The sequence below is a fragment of the Sitophilus oryzae genome, unplaced genomic scaffold (genome assembly GCF_002938485.1).
Source record: "Sitophilus oryzae breed Bouriz unplaced genomic scaffold, Soryzae_2.0 scaffold_562_pilon_pilon, whole genome shotgun sequence".
In the NCBI taxonomy this organism is placed as follows: Eukaryota; Metazoa; Arthropoda; class Insecta; order Coleoptera; family Curculionidae; genus Sitophilus; species Sitophilus oryzae.
The window spans coordinates 1,161,365-1,185,157 of NW_022147154.1; the positions used below are offsets into that span (position 1 = coordinate 1,161,365).

General features: G+C 29.9%; 2 protein-coding genes across 2 annotated transcripts; both read left to right on the forward strand.

Annotated features, from left to right (window-relative positions):
* Positions 1-831: 831 nt before the first annotated feature.
* Positions 832-5,609, forward strand: LOC115887353. Its single transcript, XM_030906771.1, has 3 exons — positions 832-903; positions 2,827-2,900; positions 5,283-5,609. The coding sequence occupies exons 1-3, from the start codon at positions 889-891 to the stop codon at positions 5,587-5,589; spliced, it is 396 nt and encodes a 131-aa protein (XP_030762631.1). The 5' UTR covers positions 832-888; the 3' UTR covers positions 5,590-5,609.
* A 3,670-nt stretch (positions 5,610-9,279) lies between these two features.
* LOC115887354 (uncharacterized histidine-rich protein DDB_G0274557-like) lies at positions 9,280-18,281 on the forward strand. The gene is made up of 4 exons (XM_030906772.1): positions 9,280-9,378; positions 13,449-13,510; positions 15,358-15,571; positions 18,081-18,281. The coding sequence occupies exons 1-3, from the start codon at positions 9,358-9,360 to the stop codon at positions 15,533-15,535; spliced, it is 261 nt and encodes an 86-aa protein (XP_030762632.1). The 5' UTR covers positions 9,280-9,357; the 3' UTR covers positions 15,536-15,571; positions 18,081-18,281.
* The last annotated feature ends 5,512 nt before the right edge of the window (positions 18,282-23,793 follow it).

The following is a 23,793-nucleotide window of genomic DNA, read 5'->3' on the forward strand; positions in this document are numbered from 1 at the left end:
ATGAAAACACCAATCAATCCTAATTTATGTCATATACTAACATACCAAATCTCGTTTTTTTATCTGAAAAAATAAAAAGTTATAGGGGTGAGCCACTTTATATAATATATAATAAATAATATAAGACTTATTAGGACTAAAACTAATTTAGGTATGAACTGATAGTGTAACCACAATTTCCACAAAGTAATCATAGATTTGAAAACTGATCTGAAAAAGCTCTGAAAAAACTGCGAGACTTGATACCTGAACTATTTATAATAATGTACTTACTTACTAAAAAAAAAATAAAAAAAAAAATAAATTTGTACGGAACCCTGAGTAGGCGAGTCCGACTCGCAGTTCTCTGTTTTTTTCTTAAATATTACATTTCTATATGCATCCGATTCTTATATATCGGCCCAATAAAAATTATCATGGTTTGCAATTTCAAAGGTCACCATGACGCCGTTTTTTTTTTTCTCGATCATACGATATAGTAATGAAACATGCAACAATTAACAGAGAAACCTGTATTATTTTAATATTGCCATGTAAACAAGTGTTTGCTTTATATGGAGAAAATCTATGGTGAATCTTGTTTTCTGCCTCAAGAATGGGAACGTACGTTCCTCATAGGAAACATTGTTTTGCAAACGCTTTCTCGCCACCAAAAACACCTACATATGGTTTGTTTTCGACGTTTTTTTTCTTATGTCTATTATTAAAATTAAATTAATTAAAATGTTAAAAAATTGTTGTAGTATTTAACCAATTCATGTTGCCCCACTATAAAACTACTTCCGAAATAATATATAGGAAAGTAAGAAGAAACGTTTCTCCTGGTAATAGGTAGAAATCGTCGGCTGCCTGTTTCATTATCATCAGTGCTGAATTTTTCATGCAAACATGGCGTTTTACAACGTGAGTACCTTTTTTGCCACTATTTTGCATATTCTTGATGTTTATCTCTGTCAACTAAAATTGGCATGTATATTTTACTATATATTTTTACGGGTCACCTTTAATACTGATTCTATAAGTTTCAATTCATATTTAATTTTATACAGGGTGTTTCAAAAGAGAGGGATTCCTCATGTAAAAATAAGATTTATCTCTTATGTCAACATAGAGCAGATTCTGTTTTGTTTCGTAACTACAGGAGATGAAAGTCTTTTTTTCTCGATTTATTATATTTTTTACAAGTTCTTTTAGCGATTCGAATGAAATTTTGAGGGTAAATGTTACTATAAGTTCGACATATTTTGGTGCTTATAAAGTGTCGACGTATTCACCAGGGACGTGCATGTGGGTTATCGCTGTAATATTTTTCTAAAAAAAAATGCGCGCCACTGACTTTTTTTCTCTTGTTAGCTCATTTGTGTAGGCCATTTAATGCCTATTAAAAGTTGTCTTTTTTTATATTTTTTTGATTTCAGTCTCCTTGATGAGCTAAACATAATTTTATTAATTTGCCAAGGTCCAAGATTAATAGCAATTTTAAAAAAAAATTAATGTCATTAACTGGATAAAGTGTTACTCATTGATCCCTTATAAAAAATATGAAAAAAGTTTCTATAAACATGTGTGCGGAAATACATCATTTTAAAGATACTAGATATATATGGTTAATGTTGTTAATGGTTAATGATCAATGTTAATGGTTAATGCTTAATGTTAATGGTTAATATTATGGTTCATGGATATACTTTTAAAAAAATTTTCTTTTGTAATTCTTTTAAATACCATTTTTTTTGCTTGAATTTGTTGTAGGTATATAGCACTGAACATAACTATTATAAATTTTAATAAAATTTAGTGATAAAATAAATAATTTAAAAATTTTATTTTAATTTTATTAACTATTGTGATTAATAAAACTGCCTGTATCTCAAGGAGATCGAAATCAACAAAATATCATGATACAACTTCATACAAAAGTCAGTGGGCCCCATGTTTTTTTTACAGATTCGCCAGTGTACGACCATATGCACGTCACTGGTGATGTCGACACTTTTTTAATACTAAAATATGTAACACTTATAGCCTTGCATATGTTAGTAACTTTTACTCCTAGAATTTCATTCGAATCGCTAAAAGTACTTGGAAGAAAATTATAATTAATCGAAAAAATATTAAGACTGTAGCTACGAAACGAAGCAGAATCGGATCTATGTTGATATGAAAAATAAATCTTATTTTTAGATGAGGAATCTCCCCACGAGGGATTGCACATGTTTTTTGAAACACCTAGTATGGAGTAATACAGCTTTTTGAATATTTATTAGTCCTAGATATTGTGTGCATTTTTTATACAAATATATATATTTCGTATTAGTTAATATAAACACATAATTTACCTAATATATAATGAATATTTTACTTGATTTTGTTAATTGCATAATATTTTAAAATATCATCTGATAGGTATTCTATAAAGTCATATCACAGGTCATATCTTTCGGCATTTTGAAACATGAATTTATAAATAATTATTAACATGTTGATTTTGTTTTAATAGTATTATATTCCTTCAAAAAGGTCTTCTGGGTATCAAAGCCACTGTAAAAAAATCTCCAAAATAAAATAGTTATTTTTTATAAACACGTTTTTTGAACCATCGGAGACCAAGTTGTCAGCAGTATTGTACAAATAAAACAAAATGTTTCAGGAGGTATATCTCTTTTCCCGCCACCGAAAGAAGAAAAAAATAAAGAATAAAGAAAAAACAATTTAAAATATATATTTTTAATTTAAATGTAGTTACATATTTAATAATTAACCGTAGCTAACGAATTTTAGCTTATAGATATTTCTGAGAGTAATTATACACATTTTTTCTTCTAGGTCTTGTTTTTTTCATTGACTGTCGTATTTTCAACAACAGAATGCCTTCCAGCGCCAGGAGGTAGCGTCCATCAGTAAGTATCCTCTCTAATAAATCTAAATTTAAAATCACCCTTAGGCAATTTAGTATAACAATCTAGTAAAATTACACTAACAAGCTATTACTTTTTGAATTACGGTTAAAATAAAAAACATTAATCCGAAGATAGTAATTTTGGTTTCGGTTCTGTTTAGCTTAGGATGCACTGGGCTGTAGTAACATTTTTCCACTACACTATCACTAGTTCAAATGGTTTTATTGTTTTGTCTTCTAACCAAGCCATCGCTATCTAGGAGCTGGAGAACCTCGATGTTGATGTGCTGATGGAGCCTCTCTTCGTGTCTTAAGCATATTTTGTGACTTCTAAGTCCTTATGTAGATTCTCGAATGAGATTTGAGAATGTATTACGGTGCGTCAACAGTACCTCGTAGTACCTTGTTTTAGAAAATTTGGATAACATTTCGGTTGCTTTGTTCGTTGTTGATACAACTCCAGAGATGAATACCATATTGGTTTCAGGACTTGTTAATAGGGCAAAATCTTATTATATATTGAGAGGCTTGAATACTGCTCTAGAAACCAGGACATCTTACTGTGCTTTAATTTGAGTTCTTCACATGTTTTCTTCACAGACGATTTTCACCTGAGTTTAGCATCAAATGTCATGCCAAGATATTTAGTTGTATTTTCGTAAGGAACTACTTGTTCATTTATATATACTGGATCGTCTATTAGTGAAATCAATATCTATTTTTTTTTCAGTTTAATGCGCCATTTTGCTGTCAGGCATTGTATTTCGGCAACAGCAGTTTGTAACTTTTCGGTTAACGTAGTATTGTTGTCTGCGGTATCTCTAATTGTTGTATCATCTGCAAATGTAGCAGTAACATTAGTAAACAATAAAATTATAAATGAAAAATTTTGAAAACAACCTCAGTACCATAAAAAAATAAAAATATTTGATTTAAGTAAAATAACGTATTTAGGTTTGAAATACACATCAGAATAGTTCTGTACTGAAATTTACCTAATAAAAATACACTTGATATTAAAATAAGTATATACAGGGTGGTGACAATTTTGAACTCTCCTCACTAGAGATGGCTGTTTTTTGAAACACCCTGTATATGCAATAAACCGTGATATTGACCAATAAACCCAAGAGAATTTTCATGATATTCTGCCAAGTACGTAAACTTGAAGTGAAAGTGATTTCCGGCTTTAAACAACATCGGAGATCCCAGTAAAGATTATGTATGGCATTTAAATACCTCCTATACCAAATAAACACAAGTTACTGCAACATATGGTATTCGAGTATACCTACAACCTGTATCATAGCCTGTCAGCTCATCCGTTTTTTATATATGCGAATATTTTTTTTAATTTAATACAAATATCTCTCGTTTAACATTAACTTTCTTTAGTTCATTTATAATACAAGAGTAATTTATCATTTCAACTAGTGGGTATTGTATAATATATAGAATGACGGGCTTTCATCACGTCAGGATTAAAGCTGCATTCAGAACCTCTAAAGGTTCTAAATTAGTGGTTTCAATTAGCGTAGAAGTTTGTTACCCTAATTTCAATGTAAGCATTCAGAACCTCAAAATTAGTAAATTTAGTTAATAGAAAAAGTTAATAAACCTTTAACTTTTTCCACTTATTATATTATACCTTAAAATTTGCGAGTAATATCATTTTGGCCTTTGAAAGTTAAGTAATGATTGATTTAATTATATTTTCGTAAGTTCTGAGAAAGTTCTTTGATTGTCTTAGACCCTTGGAGGATTCCCATTCCAAGTCAAGGATGCATTTCAGGTGCTAGAGTTCCGTTTTAAGTTGATTTCCACTTGAGAAACAGAACGGTTCTGGACCAGTTAGTGGAGTGTTCGCTCTTTTTCTAGCTAGATCGTTTGTTTTTTAATTGCCTTTTATTCCTTGTTGGGCTGGCACCCAGTGTAGTAGGATTTTACTTTGCCTAATTTGTTCAGCTTCTCTAGGTATTCTTTAAAATACAAAAGAGTGAAACCAAAGCAATCAAAACATGCTGTAAATGTGTTTTGATTGCTAGAGCTATATAGCTAGACATTAACCTAACTTAAAAAAGAGAGACTCTCGACGACATGAATAAAACTGTTGAACTGCTTGCTATATTTTACAATATTTTATCAACAAATGAAAATGGTACACTTCCGAAAGGAGTTTCTTGCGTGTTAATGTTTTGAAAAATATCTAGAATAATCAAGAATTTCCGCAGAAATTTCTTCGAGATTTTCTATTTGCAAAGGCTTCCAAATACTAAATAAACAAATATTTCTTCTAATCTCTCTCAGCTAAACGAAAGTTGAGCCAAGAACAATAATTATGGCAATATCATAACACCTAATATTACTTATTTATTTGTTTTAGTGTTCATCATCGTATCCACGTTCCACAAAAAATTAAAACCGTTTACCATACTAAAATCATCAAAGTTCCGGAACACCATCACCATTTCCACGAAAAGGAAAAAATCGTGATTGAAAAAGAAGCACCAAAAACTGAACATCATGCTGTCTCGATAAAAGATGACGAATATGACTTTGCCGAGAGTACCAATGTCTATAAGAAAAAACGATACGTTCGACCACCAGCAACTGCATCTAAATCTACTAAATTTAAAAAGACAAAAATTGTAAATTATTCTCGACGGCCCAAATCTAAGGATAAATCTTAAGTATTATATTTATTAGTACTATTTTTATTTATTTTAGTTTTTGTTAATAAAATTGATATATTATGTATTATAGTTTTGTTGTTTGTAATATTTTTACTATATTACCTGTTATCGTTTGAATAAAATATACTATTAAATGACCGAATTATATGTTCCTTAATATATTACAGAAAAACAAAAATATATTAATTCATACTAAACCATTTTACAGCCAGGTTTAGTTCAGACAATTCTATTATTTAAAATGTAGGATTGGCAGATTAAAAAAAATAATATCTTAGAAGATTCCTGCTCAAGTTAATTAACACATTAACGACGGCGTACCCCTACTGTAGATATAAAATTATGTTTCTAGGGTGATTTTGACATGACGAATCCGAATCTGGTATTTTTTATTTATGTAAACTTGATAGTTCGGCTGTATAGGGTGTTACAAAAAAAAGTCGCACCCCACTTTGTCAAAAAAGTACCCTTCAATTAGGGGCGAATATGCGGAGCTAATTGTTTTATTTCTTACTGAATTAATATAGGTAAGCTTATATCGTCTTGGCTAGGCTAACCTTAACTCAGAACTTACGACAATATTAACGAGAATTAAGATGCTATAATTACCTCTACCGTTTTATAGGCAATAACTATGAAATACAAACAAGATTTTGAGTAATAATATAAAATGAAAATGAACACTCATCTAACTAGTCTAATAATTTATTTACATCATTAATGTCACGTATGATAAATTTACAAGGGAATTGTTTCATCGACATTGGGTAAATGATTTTTCCTCTTTTAGGTGGAGTGGAAGTAACGCTTGCCGTGCTTCTTCAGTTCTTTTTAATATTTCTTCCATTTTAATAGAAACACGTTTGCCGAACTCTTGAGAAAGGAGATTTTTTTAAAAACTGAACTCGATTGACAACCACTGTCAAGTTATAAACAGGTCATTTAATACAATAGTAACCTGGCAAACAAATTTCCTGCTATCAACACGTTAATACCGTATGATCGAATAAAAACGGCGTCAGCGATGGCTATGAAGTGAAGATCGCTGTCATTTTATACGTAAAATTATATGGGGAATGTCAACGATGTTCATTTCCAAGCCAACTGGACGCCGTTTTTTTTTTCGATCATACGATACAAATACACCAGAAGATTAATAAATGCAACATTAGTGTTATTTTAAAATGGGACAAAATATATTAAATTCACTAAGAAATAATATATAAAATAAATAAAATATAATAATGTGAATATTGTTCATTAACGGGTGACAGAATGCACTCCTCGTCTATTCTTCTTTTTGTAGTTTGATTTTGTATATTTTTACATTTTATAGAGGGTGTTTCAAAAAACATGTGCCATCTCTCGCTAAAAACCTAATTTTAAAAAGTTTTAGCATCCTGTAACCCTAAAACTATGCATTTCCATACCCGTGTTTATAGGAACTTTTTTTCAAATTTTTTGATGAGGAATCAATAAGTACTTAATAATTTGCCAATATTATAAAATCAAGAAGGCCGAAATCGACAAAATATCAAGAGACAACTTTTAATCGGCATTAAACTGCTTACACTATTTTGCTAACAAGAGAATAATGTTGGCAACAGTGGCGTACATGATTTTTTAAGAAAAATATTCCAGTGATAACCCATCTTCGCGTCCCTGGTGAATACGTCGACACTTTTTTAGCTTTGAAATATGTCGCATTTATAGTAACTTTTACCGTCAAAATTTCATTCAAAACGCTAAAAGTACATAGAAGAAAATTATAATTAATCGAAAAAATATTAAGACTTTAATAAACACCCCCCTGTAGTTACGAAACGAAGCAGAATCGGATTTATGTTGATATGAAAAATAAATCTTATTTTTACGTGAGGAATCTCCCCACGAGAGATGGGACATGTTTTTTGAAACACCCTGTATATGTTGTTATGAATCTTGTCGCCTTCCGAACACTGTCTAGGTTAGAAAATGGTTTAGTTTAGACAATTCTATTAAAAATTTAGCATCATTGACCAATTTAAAAAAAATATATTTTAACACTAATTAATATATTTCTTTGTATTTTTTTGTAATTTATTTTTATTGTAATAAAACCATATTTAAAAATTAAGACTATATCGCAGTCCCTTGAAAAAGATCAAAGCGTGATCCAGAGGTCGGAAAATCATTAAATAGTATGATATAATTCTATTTGATATTTATTAATTAAATTGTGCTACGTACTACACCATACGATCGAAGAAAACGGCGTCAAAGAGGGCTGAGCAATGAAAATCGATGATAATTTTGGCGCGGTCAAGCCCTACACGTCGTTTACTTGGCTCGTACTTTTCTATATTTGTTAATTGCGCTTACTGTCAGCTTAAGTAGGTTGTAATTTATTAGCCGACCATACCAACAGGTAGGCTATTGAGATCGGCAAAAAGAAGTGTTTTTAATTTCACTCAAAATGAGTTATTTGGGTCATAAATGACCTAAATACAAAATATTTTCATGGTGTCTGTCTGTCCGTCTGTCTGTAACACGATAACTCAAAAACCGCTAAACCGATTTTAACCAAATTTGGCACAAAAATATTGTGGCACCCGAGAATCCGACCATTAGTTTTTGGTGGGGGTGGGGCGTTGGTAAGGGTGTATGGAAGGGGGTTAAAAGTTTTAAAAAATCGTAACTACAAAATTACAGTAGCTAGCGAAAGGCGGTTTTCAATTTAAGATTAGGAATAATATTTGCAGCAAAATTTGTAATAACATCAAAATAAGTCAAAGTCGCAGTTTTTGAGATAAAAAAATATTGTTTAAAAAATTATAACTCAAAACAGCTAGTAAAAGGCGGTTTTCACTTTTATGTACGGAAATATATTTTAAACAAAACTTAAGATAATATCAAAGTGCTACTACAGTTAATAAAAATAATAGTAAGTTAATAAAAATTTAAAAAAATATATAAAAAATCTCAAAAAAATATATAAAACTTATATTTAAAAAAAAAGAAAATCCGTGTTGAGAACTCCAAACTCCCATCGGACGCAACCCGAGGTGGCGGATAGGAGAAATAACCGCGGACCAAAATTGGAAAAATTCCTTTACTTCGAATCTAAAAGAACTGCTTACCAACTTTTTATTAACATATATTAGTATGGGCGGCTATACGTGCCTCCCGACGCCAATTTTTTTTTATATTGAGTAAAAATGATTTTTAAATGGTGTAGTCTAAAATTGGAAAAAAAATGTTTTTGAATTTAATTTTTGTGTCTGGAAACTATCCATTTTTAATCTGCCTATAGTTAGTGTTAATTTTTAACAAGTTTTATGCCAAAGTATATTAAATGTTATGATAATTTCAAATATTTTGTTTGTGGAAAAAAAATAGTTTGCGAAGAATACCGAATAAATGATTTAGGTATTAAAATTTTGTAAATGCTATCATTGCCTTAGTTTTTTCAACAATATATATGATTCAAGTTGTACGTTTAGTACGTGAATTTGTAACACAGGTGTAAAATTATACATTCAGATAGTTTCCGTCACTATTGATATCAGTCGGCACATTAAACAAGGATTACCACATTTGCACTGGTTTGTGAACCCTTGTGAAATTTCATTTTTACTGAAGACGACATTTTTTCTTTATGTAATCGGGCGTGGAGAGTAGGGTGGATCTACATCGGGCGTATATAAATAAAACTGCCGTCCCATATCAGATGTGTAACGTTTGGGTGTTTTGGTGACTTACTTTTGTGAACTCCATCTTGTAAATATGATTTCATTCAAGGCTATTGTAAGTATAGATTAATAAAATTTGAATATACCGTGTGTTGAATCGTCAACCTGGACATACAAAATTCCAAGTAAATTTTGAAAATGATGAATAAATTTTTCCCATCTTATTTTACAAAAAAAAATTAAAAAAATTGAAACTTTTTAAAGAACTCCTTAAATTAAAGCAAATTTTACATTTTGAATAATTTAGACAAATACGGTTTTGAGTTATGACAGATACAATAATACTAAATTAGGAAAAAAAATTAAAATAATCCAGTCCTAGTCAAACAAACATAACAATCACAGGTTATTTCACAATATGAAAAATCTATTATGATTTTCTTCTACAGAGTTCTGTCAAAAAATCGTACGTTTTATTCTCTATGAAAAGCTACAAAAAGTACACTGTAAACATAACAGAACCTTTAAAAAATCAAATATATTTCGTACATAAGTAAACACCCTGCTTCAAAAAAAATTGTTTATTAAACACTAATCAATTCACAAAATTAAGTACTTCTTAATTATAAAATGGAAAAAATTTGACCTACATTTTTCATCCTGTCCAATAATTATAATTAATAGTGTTCGGATTTATTTAAATGTCTTTTTCAAAAAGTATGTTTCTTCTAAATGCGCTAAGCAGTGATCTAATGTGTTTTAACTATTTCTCGAAGTATTTTGATACTTAGATACTTGTTTTCCATCTTCCACTTGTAACAGAATATTTAATTAATTTTGATTTAATTTTTCTCCATAATCCTTAGCAATATTATTCTCCTTTTTATAGCGTCTCAAAAATGGCTCACCCCTATAACTATTTTATTTTTTTAGTTAAAAAAACGAGATTTGGTATGTTAGTATATGACATAAATTAGGATTGATTGACGTATTCAATTGTTTCAACTTCCTGTTTCACCGGAAATTACTACAACTTTTGATTTTTAAATGACACCCTAGGTATTTTTTTTACTTTATTCGATAGAAAATAATACTCTGAATAGAATGACATATCATATGTCAGCTTCTGACATTTTTGCATATGGTTTATTTGAAATTATAACTTACGGTTATGCATACATATATAACTTATGTTTGCCAAATATGCTAATGAGCCACCCTCATTCCATTTGAAAAAATTGAGATATGATCAAAAATACGATTTGGGCATCTTTTAACCGGCCAGGACAAGACACTAAAAATATTAGACGATCAAATCTATTTTTCCAAAGCTCCTTGATTAAGAATTAGTGTTTTTAACATAGTGATGGCACTCTAGATTGAAATGTAAAATGCTGTTTTTTATTAAGCGAGAATGTCAAAAGTTGACATATGATATGCCATTCTATTCAGAATATCATTTTCTATCAAATAAAGTAAAAAATACCGAGGGTGCCATTTAAAAATCAAAAGTTGTAAGTAGTTATTTCCGGTGAAACAGGAAGTGACCAAAAACAATTGAATACGTCAATCAATCCCAATTTATGTCATATACTAACATATCAAATCTCATTTTTTTATCTGAAAAAAATAACAAAGTAGGGGTGAGACGCACTCGGTATTTAGTCTTTAATAACTGTTCCTGTTGGAATTCTAAAAAAATAAAAAAAATTAAACCATATATTAAAAAAAGGATAGAACGTTTCCAGACACACAAATCTGTTTTCAAAAAAAATGTTTTCTCGAATTTTAAACTACACACTACATTTAAAAATCATTTTTACTCAAATACAATTTTCTTAAGGCCAACTGGCAGTCAGCGCTATTAAAAAATAAAGAAGAGTACGGGCCAAGTAAAGACAGCTAATGGTTGACCTCGACAAAATTAACATAGATTGTCGTGCCCAGCCGTCTTTGACGCCGTTTTTTTTTTCGATCATATGGTATCTATTTGAATAACTCCATTTGTCTATAAATTTGATAAAAATTATGCCGATATCGGAAGAGCTTCAGCTATATATTTTTTATTCACGCTTCTGTAGTAAAGTTAAATGATTACCTACGTACATCCTGGTTTTTGTAAAAGTTTCAATAGGTAGAAATTGCAATTAATAGGTATGCTAGTAGAATCAAATAAATTGCGAAGGTAAATTGGTACTCGTCACGCATATTTCAAAATTAACTACCCCTTATTTTGTCAAACTTTCACTTTAAGGAAATTTAAATTTCCCTGCGTATGTTAAATAAATTGTTTTTTATTGTATACAGGATATTTTAAAAAACATGCGCCATCTCTCGTGTGGAGATTCCCCACATAAAAATAAGATTTATTTTTTATATCAAAAAATCTTTTAATGATTGGAATGAAATTTTTAGGATAAAAGTTACTATATGTTGGACATAGGTATTTTAATGCTAAAAAAGTCTCGACATATTTACCAGAGATGTGCATATGGGTTATCTCTGGAATATTTTTCTAAAAAAGGTATGTGCGCCACTGACTTTCTTTTCTGTTGTTAGCAGAATTGTGTAGGCTTGTATTTTGATATTTTGTCGATTTCAAAAAAGATGTTATTATTAAGCCACTTTTGTTAGGAATCATGAGAGATGGCACATGTTTTTTTAAACACCCTGCATAGAATCACTTGATACAACAAATTATATGTTAAATTCCTAGTATATAATATTTTATTTAGAGTATTAACAGTTGATAACAACTTTATTATTATTAAATTAAAGAAAAGGATAAATACAATAATTAAACCATCACCATTAATAGTCCTTCAAAATTTTTGTTAAACGGAAAATATTTTGTGTATACCGGGTGTTTCTCAAAAGTGGCTCATCTCTATAATTTTTTTTTATTTTTTCAGATAAAAAACGAGATTTTGTACGTTAGTGTTTGACATGAATCAGGATTAATTGACGTATTCAATTGTTTTTAATCACTTCCTGTTTCACAGAAAATAACTACAACTTTTCATTTTTAAGTGATACTCTAGAATTTTTTTTTACTTTATTCGATAGAAAATGACACTCTAAATAGAATAACATGTCATATGTCAACTTTTCACATTTTCGCATATGCTTTATTTCAAATTGTAACATGCGGTTAATAACGACAATTTGACTGGAAATGCCAAGTGTGTAGTACCAAATTATTTGGTAAAAATGCTTTTATTAAATATTCTAATGAGCCACCCTATAGTTCCATTTGAAAAAATTGAGATAGTTCTGACCAAGACAAGACACGAAAAAGATTAGACGATCAAATCTATTTTTCCAAGGCTCCTTGATGAAAAATTACTGTTTTTACACAGCCCTGACACTCTAGATTGAAATTAAAAATACGATTTTTTCAGCGAAAATGTTAAAAGTTGACAAATGATATGTCATTCTATTCAGTCATTTTCTATCGAACAAAGTAAAAAAATACCGAGGGTCCCCTTAAAAAACATAAGTTGTAGTAATTTCGGTGAAACAAGAAGTAAAAAAAAAGTAAAGATTTCAGTTAACGTCTCCTTTTTGCTGCCAGGGCTAATCTAAACGGGGTCTACTTTGTTTACGCGGAACCCGAACCGCGGTCCTCGGCCATATCATGGTCAATGTGTCTAAATCAACTCTTATTCACGAGATATCCGATCTCATCCAGCCTCGAACCGGCGTGAATGAGCAGTGTGTGTCAATAGATTTTACACTTTTGCCTTTATTGGACAACAGCACGATACATAGTTTCGAACCGGTCACCCGTCCATCCACTAGTATCGCCTTACGTCGCTTAACTTCGGTGTTCTAATGGGAACCGGTGTTCCTACGTAGCTGGGCCGTTGCCCGAAACAAGAAGTGACCGAAAACAATTGAATACGTCAAACAATCCTAATTTATGTCATATACTAACATACAAAAATCTCGTTTTTTTATCTTAGAAAATAAAAAAATTATAGGCCCGAAAAACTTTTGAGAAACACCCAGTATAGATCTGTTCAAATGAATTAATATGCTCAAATTGCTATGTGTTTATTTAAGGGATTTACAGTGGCAACATTATTTTTATGACAAAATTAAACAAGTTAACACGTATTGCAAATAAATGTTTAACGGTGCTTTAAAAATTTATTGGTTTGTAAATATTTTCTTTTGTTTTAGGTCGTTGTTTTAGCAATTATTTTTGGAATGGCTCTTGGCGCACCTAGTTATGGTGGATATCAGTAAGTAAAATTAGTTACTTAAAATTAGAGCTAAAGTTTCGGTTTAGCTCAAATCAGTTATGTAAGAAATACTTGTTTATTTAGTATTTAAAAGCCTTGCCAAACAGAAAGACACTACATTTTTTTTTGCGGAAATAGATAAGTTTCATTTTTTTCAACTTTAGAATAGTTGAAACAAGTTACATGAAAATACGTTTCTGTTTTTCATTCTAGGCTTTTTCTAAACATAAATACGCAAAAAACTTCTTACGGAAGCATAGAAAGGTGTATTTATGTAACTGATTTCAGTTCTTCTAAAGATAACCCTATTTTATTTTAAGAAGAAAATGGCATATTTCCCTGTGTCTTTATGTTTAGAAAAGTACTTAGAATATAAAGCAGGAACATGTTTTCATGAAACTGATTTCAGTTATTCTAAAGTCGGAAAAAAGAAAATTATGCATTTCCGCAGAGAAATTTTTATGATTTTGTGTTTGGGAATGCTTCTATATTACTGGATTTTTGCTACTTTTTTTATACGCGATTTCAGCTAAAAAAAATCACCCAAAATTAGCATTTTTATTGAGTGACATTATTTTACAACACTTGATTTAATTAAATATAAAATGACAATTTTGCGCTTTCTCATTTTTAAACCGGTTCTCTCTGTTTTAAAGATTTGTTACATAAAGCTGTCCAAACCAGAAGAAGCTACAAGTAAGATACCACGTATGCATTTATATTTACCTATAATTTGGAACACTTTCTTTATTTATTTCATCATCTCATTAATTTGCTTTAGCAAGAAAATGGAGTGACATAATAGGTACAGGATTTAAAAAAATATAATAATAGATATTTATAAAATACTTTTTGTTATTTTTAATAATTCTTTTCAATCGTTTAAAAAAAATGCTAAAATTTTAATTTGCAGTATGTGTATGTGTTGCTTAATATTAATTCCTATTGGAAATCCTCTTTTTACATTTATAGTCTTTAATAACAAATAACTCAAAATTTGAGTGAGGATCATTGGCGTAACTACAGAGGTGCCCGAGGGTGCCAGGCCCCCCCCTCCCAGGTGCTGCTGGGCACCCCCAGGGAAATCCTGAATTATGACTCGGATTAATACTACGGACTACGGATTAATTTTTATTTGCTTGTGATGCAGTAAAAATGACGTTTTCTGGTTTTGTTTAGTTAATATTATTTTGTTGTGTGCAAAAAATTTGTTAATTTTCATTTTTTTAGAAAATTTGTAGGTCTTTAAGTAATCTACGGGAACACGGTTTGATAACCAAGTCTATGAAATTGATTGATAGAGAAATTCATGAAACGTTTTATTCAAAAAATGTGTTTTTTTAAATTATTTTTCATTTTAAAAAAACAAAATCTCTATGCCCCCCCCTAGGCTCAACCCCAGGCCCACCCCAGGATAAATTGCTAGTTACGCTAATGGTGAGGATGCAGTCAATAAAGATTGATAATTATTGACTGCATCCTCACTTAAATTTTGAGTTTTTTCTTAACTTAGTCAGTCACGACTAAACCTGCTGTATCTTTAATAATTGTACTGGCCTATTTGGAAAATGTATAAAAAATAAATCCTTTACAGCCTGTAGACATTGTCTTCTATAATACTACTAAACCATCTTTTCTTCTTCAATTGTATTACTCACAATGTTGCTTTTGTGAAGTATAAAATCAAAAAGTTTGAAATACATTTTTCTGTAAAATAAAATGGGGAAAACTTATTCATCATTTTTAATTTACATGGGATTACATATGTTCAGGTCAGCAATGCAACAAACTGTGTTTAAATTTATAAACTTACGTCAATGTTTTAATTAAATATGTTTTTATTTCAGTAAGCACGTGAGAATTATCGTTCCTCATCACGTGCATACAGTGCACCATCATCACGTTGAGAAGATTCATGTACCAGTTCATCACCATCATATCGAAAAAGTCCATGTTCCAGTACATCATCACGTTGAACATGTGCACGTACCAATTGAAACGCACGCACATGAGGGCTGGTGGTAATTCACACAGAGAAGTTATAAGTCGTTACAATAAAAGGTATATTTTTATACATATTTTAACTGAGAAAAAAAGGTAAACATTTATGATATGTTTATCCGACTTTTAGATTTTTTGGTAATCATAATATGTGCCAAACTGAGTGGTATACATGCCTCTTTCTTAATGTGATACATATGCCTCTTGTAGATTGTGAATTGTTTGGGAAGGGGAAAGTTAATCACCGCAACTTTATAGATCTCTTGTGTCCTGCTTTCTTGAGTTATAACTCATTCGGTCTCAGTGCTTTGACACAAGACTATATCTGAAAGGGTTTAGATTAGTTCTCCGATATCAGTCGTAAGAAAGTTTATGGCACGATTGGTCTCGGCGCACTCAGTGATGAGGTGTTCTGGTATTTCCCCATTTTTCCTACAGAATCTTCATTCGCTGTTGTTGGTTAGCTTCAATAATCTACTGAGATGTTAATTTAGGAGATAGTGTCCGGTTAAAAGTCCCGTAGCAATCCGAAGATTGTTCTTATTTAAATCAAGGTAAATATTTGATTTTTTTCGGTCGTAAGTCCCCAGAAACTTCTTCGAGTATCTTAGACTGTAGACGGATTCCCATTCCAGGTGACGGATAGAGTCTTTCAGGTTCTTGAGTTCCGTTTTAAGTTGGTTTTCACTTGGGAAGCAAAACGGTTCTGGTCCAGTTAGTGGATTGTTTGCTCCTTTTCTAGCTAGATCGTTTGCTTTTTCGTTACATTCTATTACTTATTGGGCTGGCACCCCGAGTAGGAGGACTTTATTTATTTCTCTAGGCATTCCTTGACCAGCTTCGAATTAATGGTTACTGAGCTGATCGCTTTTAATGCTACTTGACTATCGAATAAAATGGCTATTTCTTGCTTCCGATAGTCCCTATCTAAGATAAATTGTTCGCATCTTTCAATAGCGAAGATTTCCGTCTGAAGGATGCTGAGATAGATGCCCATTGGTTCGGCCCAAATACTTCTATCCCTGTTTCTGCTTCGGTTTTAGAAACAACAGTATACCACGTTATAGTATGGTCTTTTAACTGTTGAGCAAACGTTTCTCTCTTCCAATTCTTTTTATTACGCAATACTATTATTGAATTTTTTTTAAAGTTGTACATTCTTGGTATGTCATCCACTGGGAATTGTCATATCCCATACCATATATACTTGGGTAACATACCTATATTCCATACCATAAAAGACTTGGGTGGCTTGGGTGGCAATAATCGAATGTTTGTGTTCGAATAAAAACATGCGATATAATTAGTAATCATTCGATAGTTCCTATCCTAATATTATATGGGTTTTCTTTAGAAGTCGTTTGTAGCTAATAAGGGAAATGCTGCAATTTTTACGTTTAAGATATCATTTTATTTTACGACACTTAATAGAAAAATTTTTGCAGGTTCAGCGACATTAAAAGTATTTTTTTACCACTTCTGCGTATATGACAGATGTAGACAAGCGTTTTTTCTTGAAAGTGAAAGTTGTTGCTTATTATATATCGTTAATTGTTAACATAAATTCTTCGTTAACATTAGTTCTAACGTAATAATAATAAGTCTATATAAGGTGGTGACAATTTCGATGCTCAATATTAGTATTTCGGAAACTATAAGAGATACGAATTCGGTTAAATGAGACAAAAGTTGCGTTATTAGAAGTTTGACAAAGGCCTGTGAAGAAAACTTGTATTTGTCATTTATAATAAATGCATTTTTTTAATTTTTTTACATAAGTCGGAAACTAATCAAGATACCGGTGTTTTCATTATAGGAGTTTGTCAAACTTATAATAACGCAACTTTTCTCTAATTTAACCGAATTCGTATCTCTCGTAGTTTCTGAGATGCCAATGTTGAGCATCGAAATTTTTACCACCCTGTATACTTATTTAGCTTGTTAGTATTTTGTTGCTCTGTGAATATTTTCACAACATTTTATTTGTAATATTTATTAAATACTTTTTTATGTGTGGTTTATCAGAAAAAAACTAAAATAATTATTTTAGTATTATAATATATCGCGTGTTGTATCTTTTTATTCTTAATCTAAGGTTGTATCGACCTGAACATAGGAAATCCCATGTAAATTTTAAAAATGATGAATAATTTTTTCCCATTTTATCTTAGAGAAAAAAAATTTTGAAACTTTTTAAAGAACTCTTTAGAATTAAGCAAATTCTTCATTTTAAATTATTTATACAAATTTGTTTTTGAGTTATGAAAGATACAAAAATACGAAGTTTTTTAATTAATTTAATATTTTTGTATCTCCCATAACTCAAAAATGAATTCGTATAAATTATTCATAATGAATAATTTATACTTCTAACTATATACTTCATTTTAAGGAGCTCTTTAAGAAGTTTCAAATAAATTTTTCTGTAAAATAAAATTGGGAAAATTTATTCATCATTAAATTAAAATTAACAAAATTTACATGGGATTTTCAATGTTCAGGGCGACGATGCAACACACAGTATGTTTAATAAATCATACCTAATTCATTATTATATATTTTTTTGCAGTTACCAAAACAGTCAAACCAACCAGGTGATAGAAATAACGGAAAGTGCAAGATATACCTAGATATTATTTTAGATGTTAGTCTCTGTAGTTCCAAATATCTGTTACCATCTGATTTATTAGTTTAAGGAATTGTTAACTTTATTACATGTTGCAATAAAATGTATTTTTATATTAAAATAATAAATTGTAATGTTTCTTAATTCAGATTTTTCTTTAATGCGATATGATGTTGTTTAATACAGTTTTAAATTAATTTTTAAATCACCTCATGTTAGCAGCGGAAATAAATTCTAATATAAGTGTTACTAAATTATACAAATTGATGAAATGATTGTAGATTACATTTATAATAGTTGATTTTATCTAAAAAATACAATATGATAAAAAAAACGTCAGCGATGGCTATAAAAACTGCACATTGGGAATGTCATCTATCCTAATTTCCAAGCCAACTGGATGCCGTTTTTTTTCGATCATACGCTACTTACATATAACTAATTACACAGATGTTAATATACCGGGTGCGTCTCAAAAGTGGCTCACCCCCTATAACTTTTTTAATTTTTCATATAAAATAACGAGACTTGGTACGTTAGTATATGACATAAATCAGGATTGATTGACGTATTCAATTGTTTTTAGTCACTTCCTGTTTCACCGGAAATTATTATAACTTTTGATTTTTAAATGGCACCCTCGGTATATTTTTACTTTATTCGATAGAAAATGACATTCTGAATATAATGACATATCATATGTCAATTTTTGACGTTCTTGCTTAATAAAAAATTGTATTTTAAATTTCAATCTAGAGTGCCATGGCCATGTTAAAAACACCAATTCTTAATCAAGGAGCCTTGGAAAAATAGATTAGATAATCTAATGTTTTTAGTGTCATGTCCTGGCCAGTTAGAAAATGCTCAAATCGTATTTTTAGTACTTGGTATTTTTTATAATAACTCATTTTTTTAAATAGAACGAGGGTGGCTCATTAGTATATTTGGAAAAAGCATTTTTTACGAATAATTTGATACCACACACTTGGTATTTCGAGTCAAAAAAAAATTTTCGTTACAAACCTCAAGTTATAATTTCAAATAAACCATACGCAAAAATGTTAAAAATTGACATATGATATGTCATTCTATTCAGAGTGTTATTTTCTATCAAATGAAGTACCTCGGTAAAAATACCGAGGGTGCCATTTAAAAATCAAAAGTTGTAGTCATTTCCGGTGAAACAGGAAGTGACCGAAAATAATTGAATACGTCAATCAATCCTAATTTATGTCATATACTAAAATATCAAATCTCGTTTTTTTAACTGAATAAATAAAAAAATTATAGAGGTGAGCCACTTTTGAGACGCGCCCGGTAGAGTAAGATCATAATTTAAAATTACATGACAGTAAGTCTTGTTGGCACCTGTCCTACGGTAGTCGACTATAATTAATTATTATATGATAAACTTCGCACTCATTGGCAGTCGCTTGGCAGTAAAATGATATTTTGGCAGTACGTACATATTTTACCCAAGTGAGACACCCCTCGGTTATAATATTTGGCAGCGACCTAAACAAATTTACAAATACCGGCTGGTAACATGAATATTTATATACCGTATGTTGGTATTATCACCTCAACATAGGCCATCCCATGTAGATTTTTAAAATGATGAATAAGTTTTCCCCATTTTATTTTACAGAAAAATGTATTTTGTTCATTTTGAATAATTTACATGAATTCGTTGACAGATGCAAAAAATAAATTTTATTATATAAAAAATATATTTATTTTATAAATTTAAAATAATCAGGTCCTGGTCAAACAAACCTAACAATTATTACAAGTTCGGTCACAATATGACAAATCTATTATGAATTTCTTTTACAGAGATCTGCCAAGAATATCTGAAGATATACCTATTCTATATGACAAGTTACAAAAAGTACATTGTAAACATAACAGAATCTTCAAAAAATAAAATATATTTCGTAGATAAGTAAACACACTGCTTCAAAAGAAAATTTATTTATTAAACACTAAACAATTCACAAAATTAAGTTCTTGTTAACCAGAAAATAAAAATATAGAAATAATATAGAAAAATTTTCCTACGTTCTTCACCCCCGTCCATAATTCTTGGTGTTCGGAATATTTAAATGACTTAAAATTTTGCTTCTTCAAAATTCTCCAAGCAGTGGTACGATATTTTTCATCGATTTCTCCAAGTATTCTAGTACTTGTTTTTCATCTTCAACTGTAACAAAATATTTAGTTCATTTTGATTTATTATTTTTAAAAATAAAGCCGTTAAAAATAACCAGTTATCACTTTTTTAAACTTGGAAACGAGAACAGTAAATTTTAGTCAAAATTAATAAACACAGGTTTTTAGGTTAAATTAAATTAGTTCATTGGTATAACATTAGAATAGCTTACCTTAGTTGCAGTAGATTTAAATAACTCAGAATAAAGCAGATACTTTTAAAAAGCTCAGTCCATCATTTACTAATCATAATAAAAAATAAAGGGAACGATCTGTAGCAAGATGGTGAATTCAACTATTTAACAACAGGGGTGACACTTATCTTATTTGAAAATGGGCAATGATGGACAACGGTCATTTTTTTTATATGTACATGCTAGGAATCTTTCTCTATTTTGTTTATGTGGAACTGTTAAAGTCAATTCCGTCGCCATTTTGTCAATATCGAAGCCGACAAGCACACCGTATACATTCAAATATTATTTATATTATTCAAAAATATTTGGATATTTTTAATGTTGATATATTCAATGTTTCTTAGGATATTTTTTAATGACTTTAATTTACTAAATTTGTATTATGCATTTATAATATGTCACTAGAATCACAGTTTAAAGAATATAAAATATATAAAAAAATATATAATATATATTTTATATTCTTTAAACTGTGCTAGAATTTTAAATAAAATACTGAAGGAATAGTTTATGGAAATTGCCTACAGTGAAAAAAAAAACATAAAAAGGAAAAATACAACATTGTACTTAGATTTTTGTACACATATGACACACAATTGTTGTATTAGCTAAGCTATATTATTCTTTCCCAACTCAGTTTACAGATAGTACGTAGACTGACCTAGTAACAGCAAGTTGTGTCAAAAAAATACAGTTAGTAGTGCTACAATTTGTAATAATGATTCTCATTTTAATTTCAACGGGTACAATTTGAATATTCTCTGGCACAAATTGTGAGAATTACCACCATACTTGTTCGCTATTTTCGTATAAAATCAAGCATATTTAACTATCTTGGAGATCTACAAATTGATAGAAATAAAAGCTACAACGAAAGTTTATTACAATTTATTTTTTCCGTGTTAACCTATAAGAAAATAATTTTATGGGAAGACGAGAACAAATCATACGTTTTTCTTTTCTATGGTTTTTGTTAAAGTCAATATTTATCGTAAAAATAGGATTCTCAATTCTCAATGCTTTAAAGGTTAGTTATATATCTAGAAGAAAATAATAAATAAAAATAATGAAAAAAAAAACGATACTTTCAAAATATGATTATTATAAATGAAATATATTTAATTTTCCAAAATATATACGATATTTTAGAGAAAATAGTGTTCTATTAAAAGTAATAAAATAAATTTCTATGTAAAAAAATAAATGTTTTACATAACTCGATTGCGAATCCAACAGAACTATTAAAAGAAATAGAAAACTGTATAGAAATAAAATAAACCAACACATATTTTCCCTTTAGAAATAAAGATAGAAAACATTCTAAACTTTGAAAAAAATTAAAAGATGATACAGTAACATTTATTATGGAAATTTCTTTATTGGAACAAGACTTGTATTATAAGTTGTTACTTCTATCAATTCCAATAAATAATTCAGATTTTTCATTGATAGTTCCTTCCAAATCTTACCTGGCATTAAGTGATTCGAATTATGCATACATCCATATTAGTACATGGAAAATGAATGTTAAGAACTAACATTACTACTATATCTTTGCAAGAAGACTCATCCCATGAGACAAATGAAACAAGCCATGTGAAGTAAAACTTGTGAAGTAAATTTTCAGCAAGACACCGTGTTTATCATCCATTCCGTATTTCAATAAATACCGGGTGCGTCTCAAAATTGGTTCACCCCTATAACTTTATATTTTTTCAGATAAAACAACGAGATTTGGTATGTTAGTATATGACATAAATTGGGATTGATTGACGTATTCAATTGTTTTCGGTCACTTCCGGTTTCACCGGGAATGACTACAACTTTTGATTTTTAAATGGCACCCTCGGTATTTTTTACTTTATTCGATACAAAATGACACTCTGAATCGAATGACATCATATGTCAACTTTTGACATTTTGGCATATGGTTTATTTGAAATTGTAACATGCAATTCATAACGACAATTTGACTCTTTTTCAAAATATCCTAATGAGCCACCCTCGTTCCATTTGAAAAAATTGAGATACGATTAAAAATACGATTTGGGCATCTTTTAACCGGCCATGACAAGACGCGAATAACATTAGAAGATCAAATCTATTTTTCCAAGGCCCCTTGATTAAAAATTAGTGTTCTTAACACGGCCATAGCACTCTCGATTGAAATTTAAAATTCAATTTTGTCTTAAGCAGAAATGTCAAAAGTTGACATATGATATGTCATTCTATTCAGAATATCATTTTCTGTCGAATAAAGTAGAAAAATACCGAGGGTGCCATTTAAAAATCAAAAGTTGTAGTCACTTCCGGTCAAACAGGAAAGCGACCAAAAACAACTGAATACGTCAATCAATCCTACTAAAAAAGTTATTGGGGTGAGCCACTTTTGAGACGCACCCGGTATAGAATTCTAATTGAGGGAATCTCTGATATAATAGTATAGTATATCCGGCTGCAGGATTATGCTCATAACGTAGTTAATCAAAATCTAATTTTTTACAGATAATATATTTATGACTGCCACCAGTGTTTCCACCATCTCTGATATTGCATCAATTTTTGTTCATATACATATACATATATTTTATACACTCACCAGCATGAAAAACGGGCACCTAAAAATTTTGATGTATATTAAGGTTTAATATGTTTTATTTTAGTGTGCATTTTGATATTTTTTTAAGCAAGTTGTAGCTAAATTGTTTGACTTTTTTGTATCCGTTCCCATCTATCAATTATACGAGGAAAAACAAATTGGTGAAAAGAAATTTTCATTTTTTCTCGATAGATATTTGCTTTTGAAGAGAACGCTAACATTGTTTCGTAATTTTTACATTAAAACCATGTCTTTGCTTTTGGTCCTATAGTCAACAGACCTAGTATCTATTTGATAGATCATGTCACTGTCATTGAAAAATCATGATATTATTGGAACACAAAACACAAACTATGGAGAAAAGATGCACCTAGATGATAAAATGATTTTTAAATTCCTTGCTTTGTTAAGATATTCCACCAGGGTGTTTCAAACATTCACCAAAAACCAAGATATCAACATTTTGTTTTCCCTCGTATAATACACATATGGGAACTTTCATTTTTAATTTAGAAAGAGATACTAAAAAGTCAAATAATTTTTCTACAAATTGCTTAAGAATTTATCAAAATCGGTCAATCAGAACAAAATATATAAAACTATAAAATACATCAAAATTTTAAAGTGCCCGTTTTTCCTGCCGGTGAAT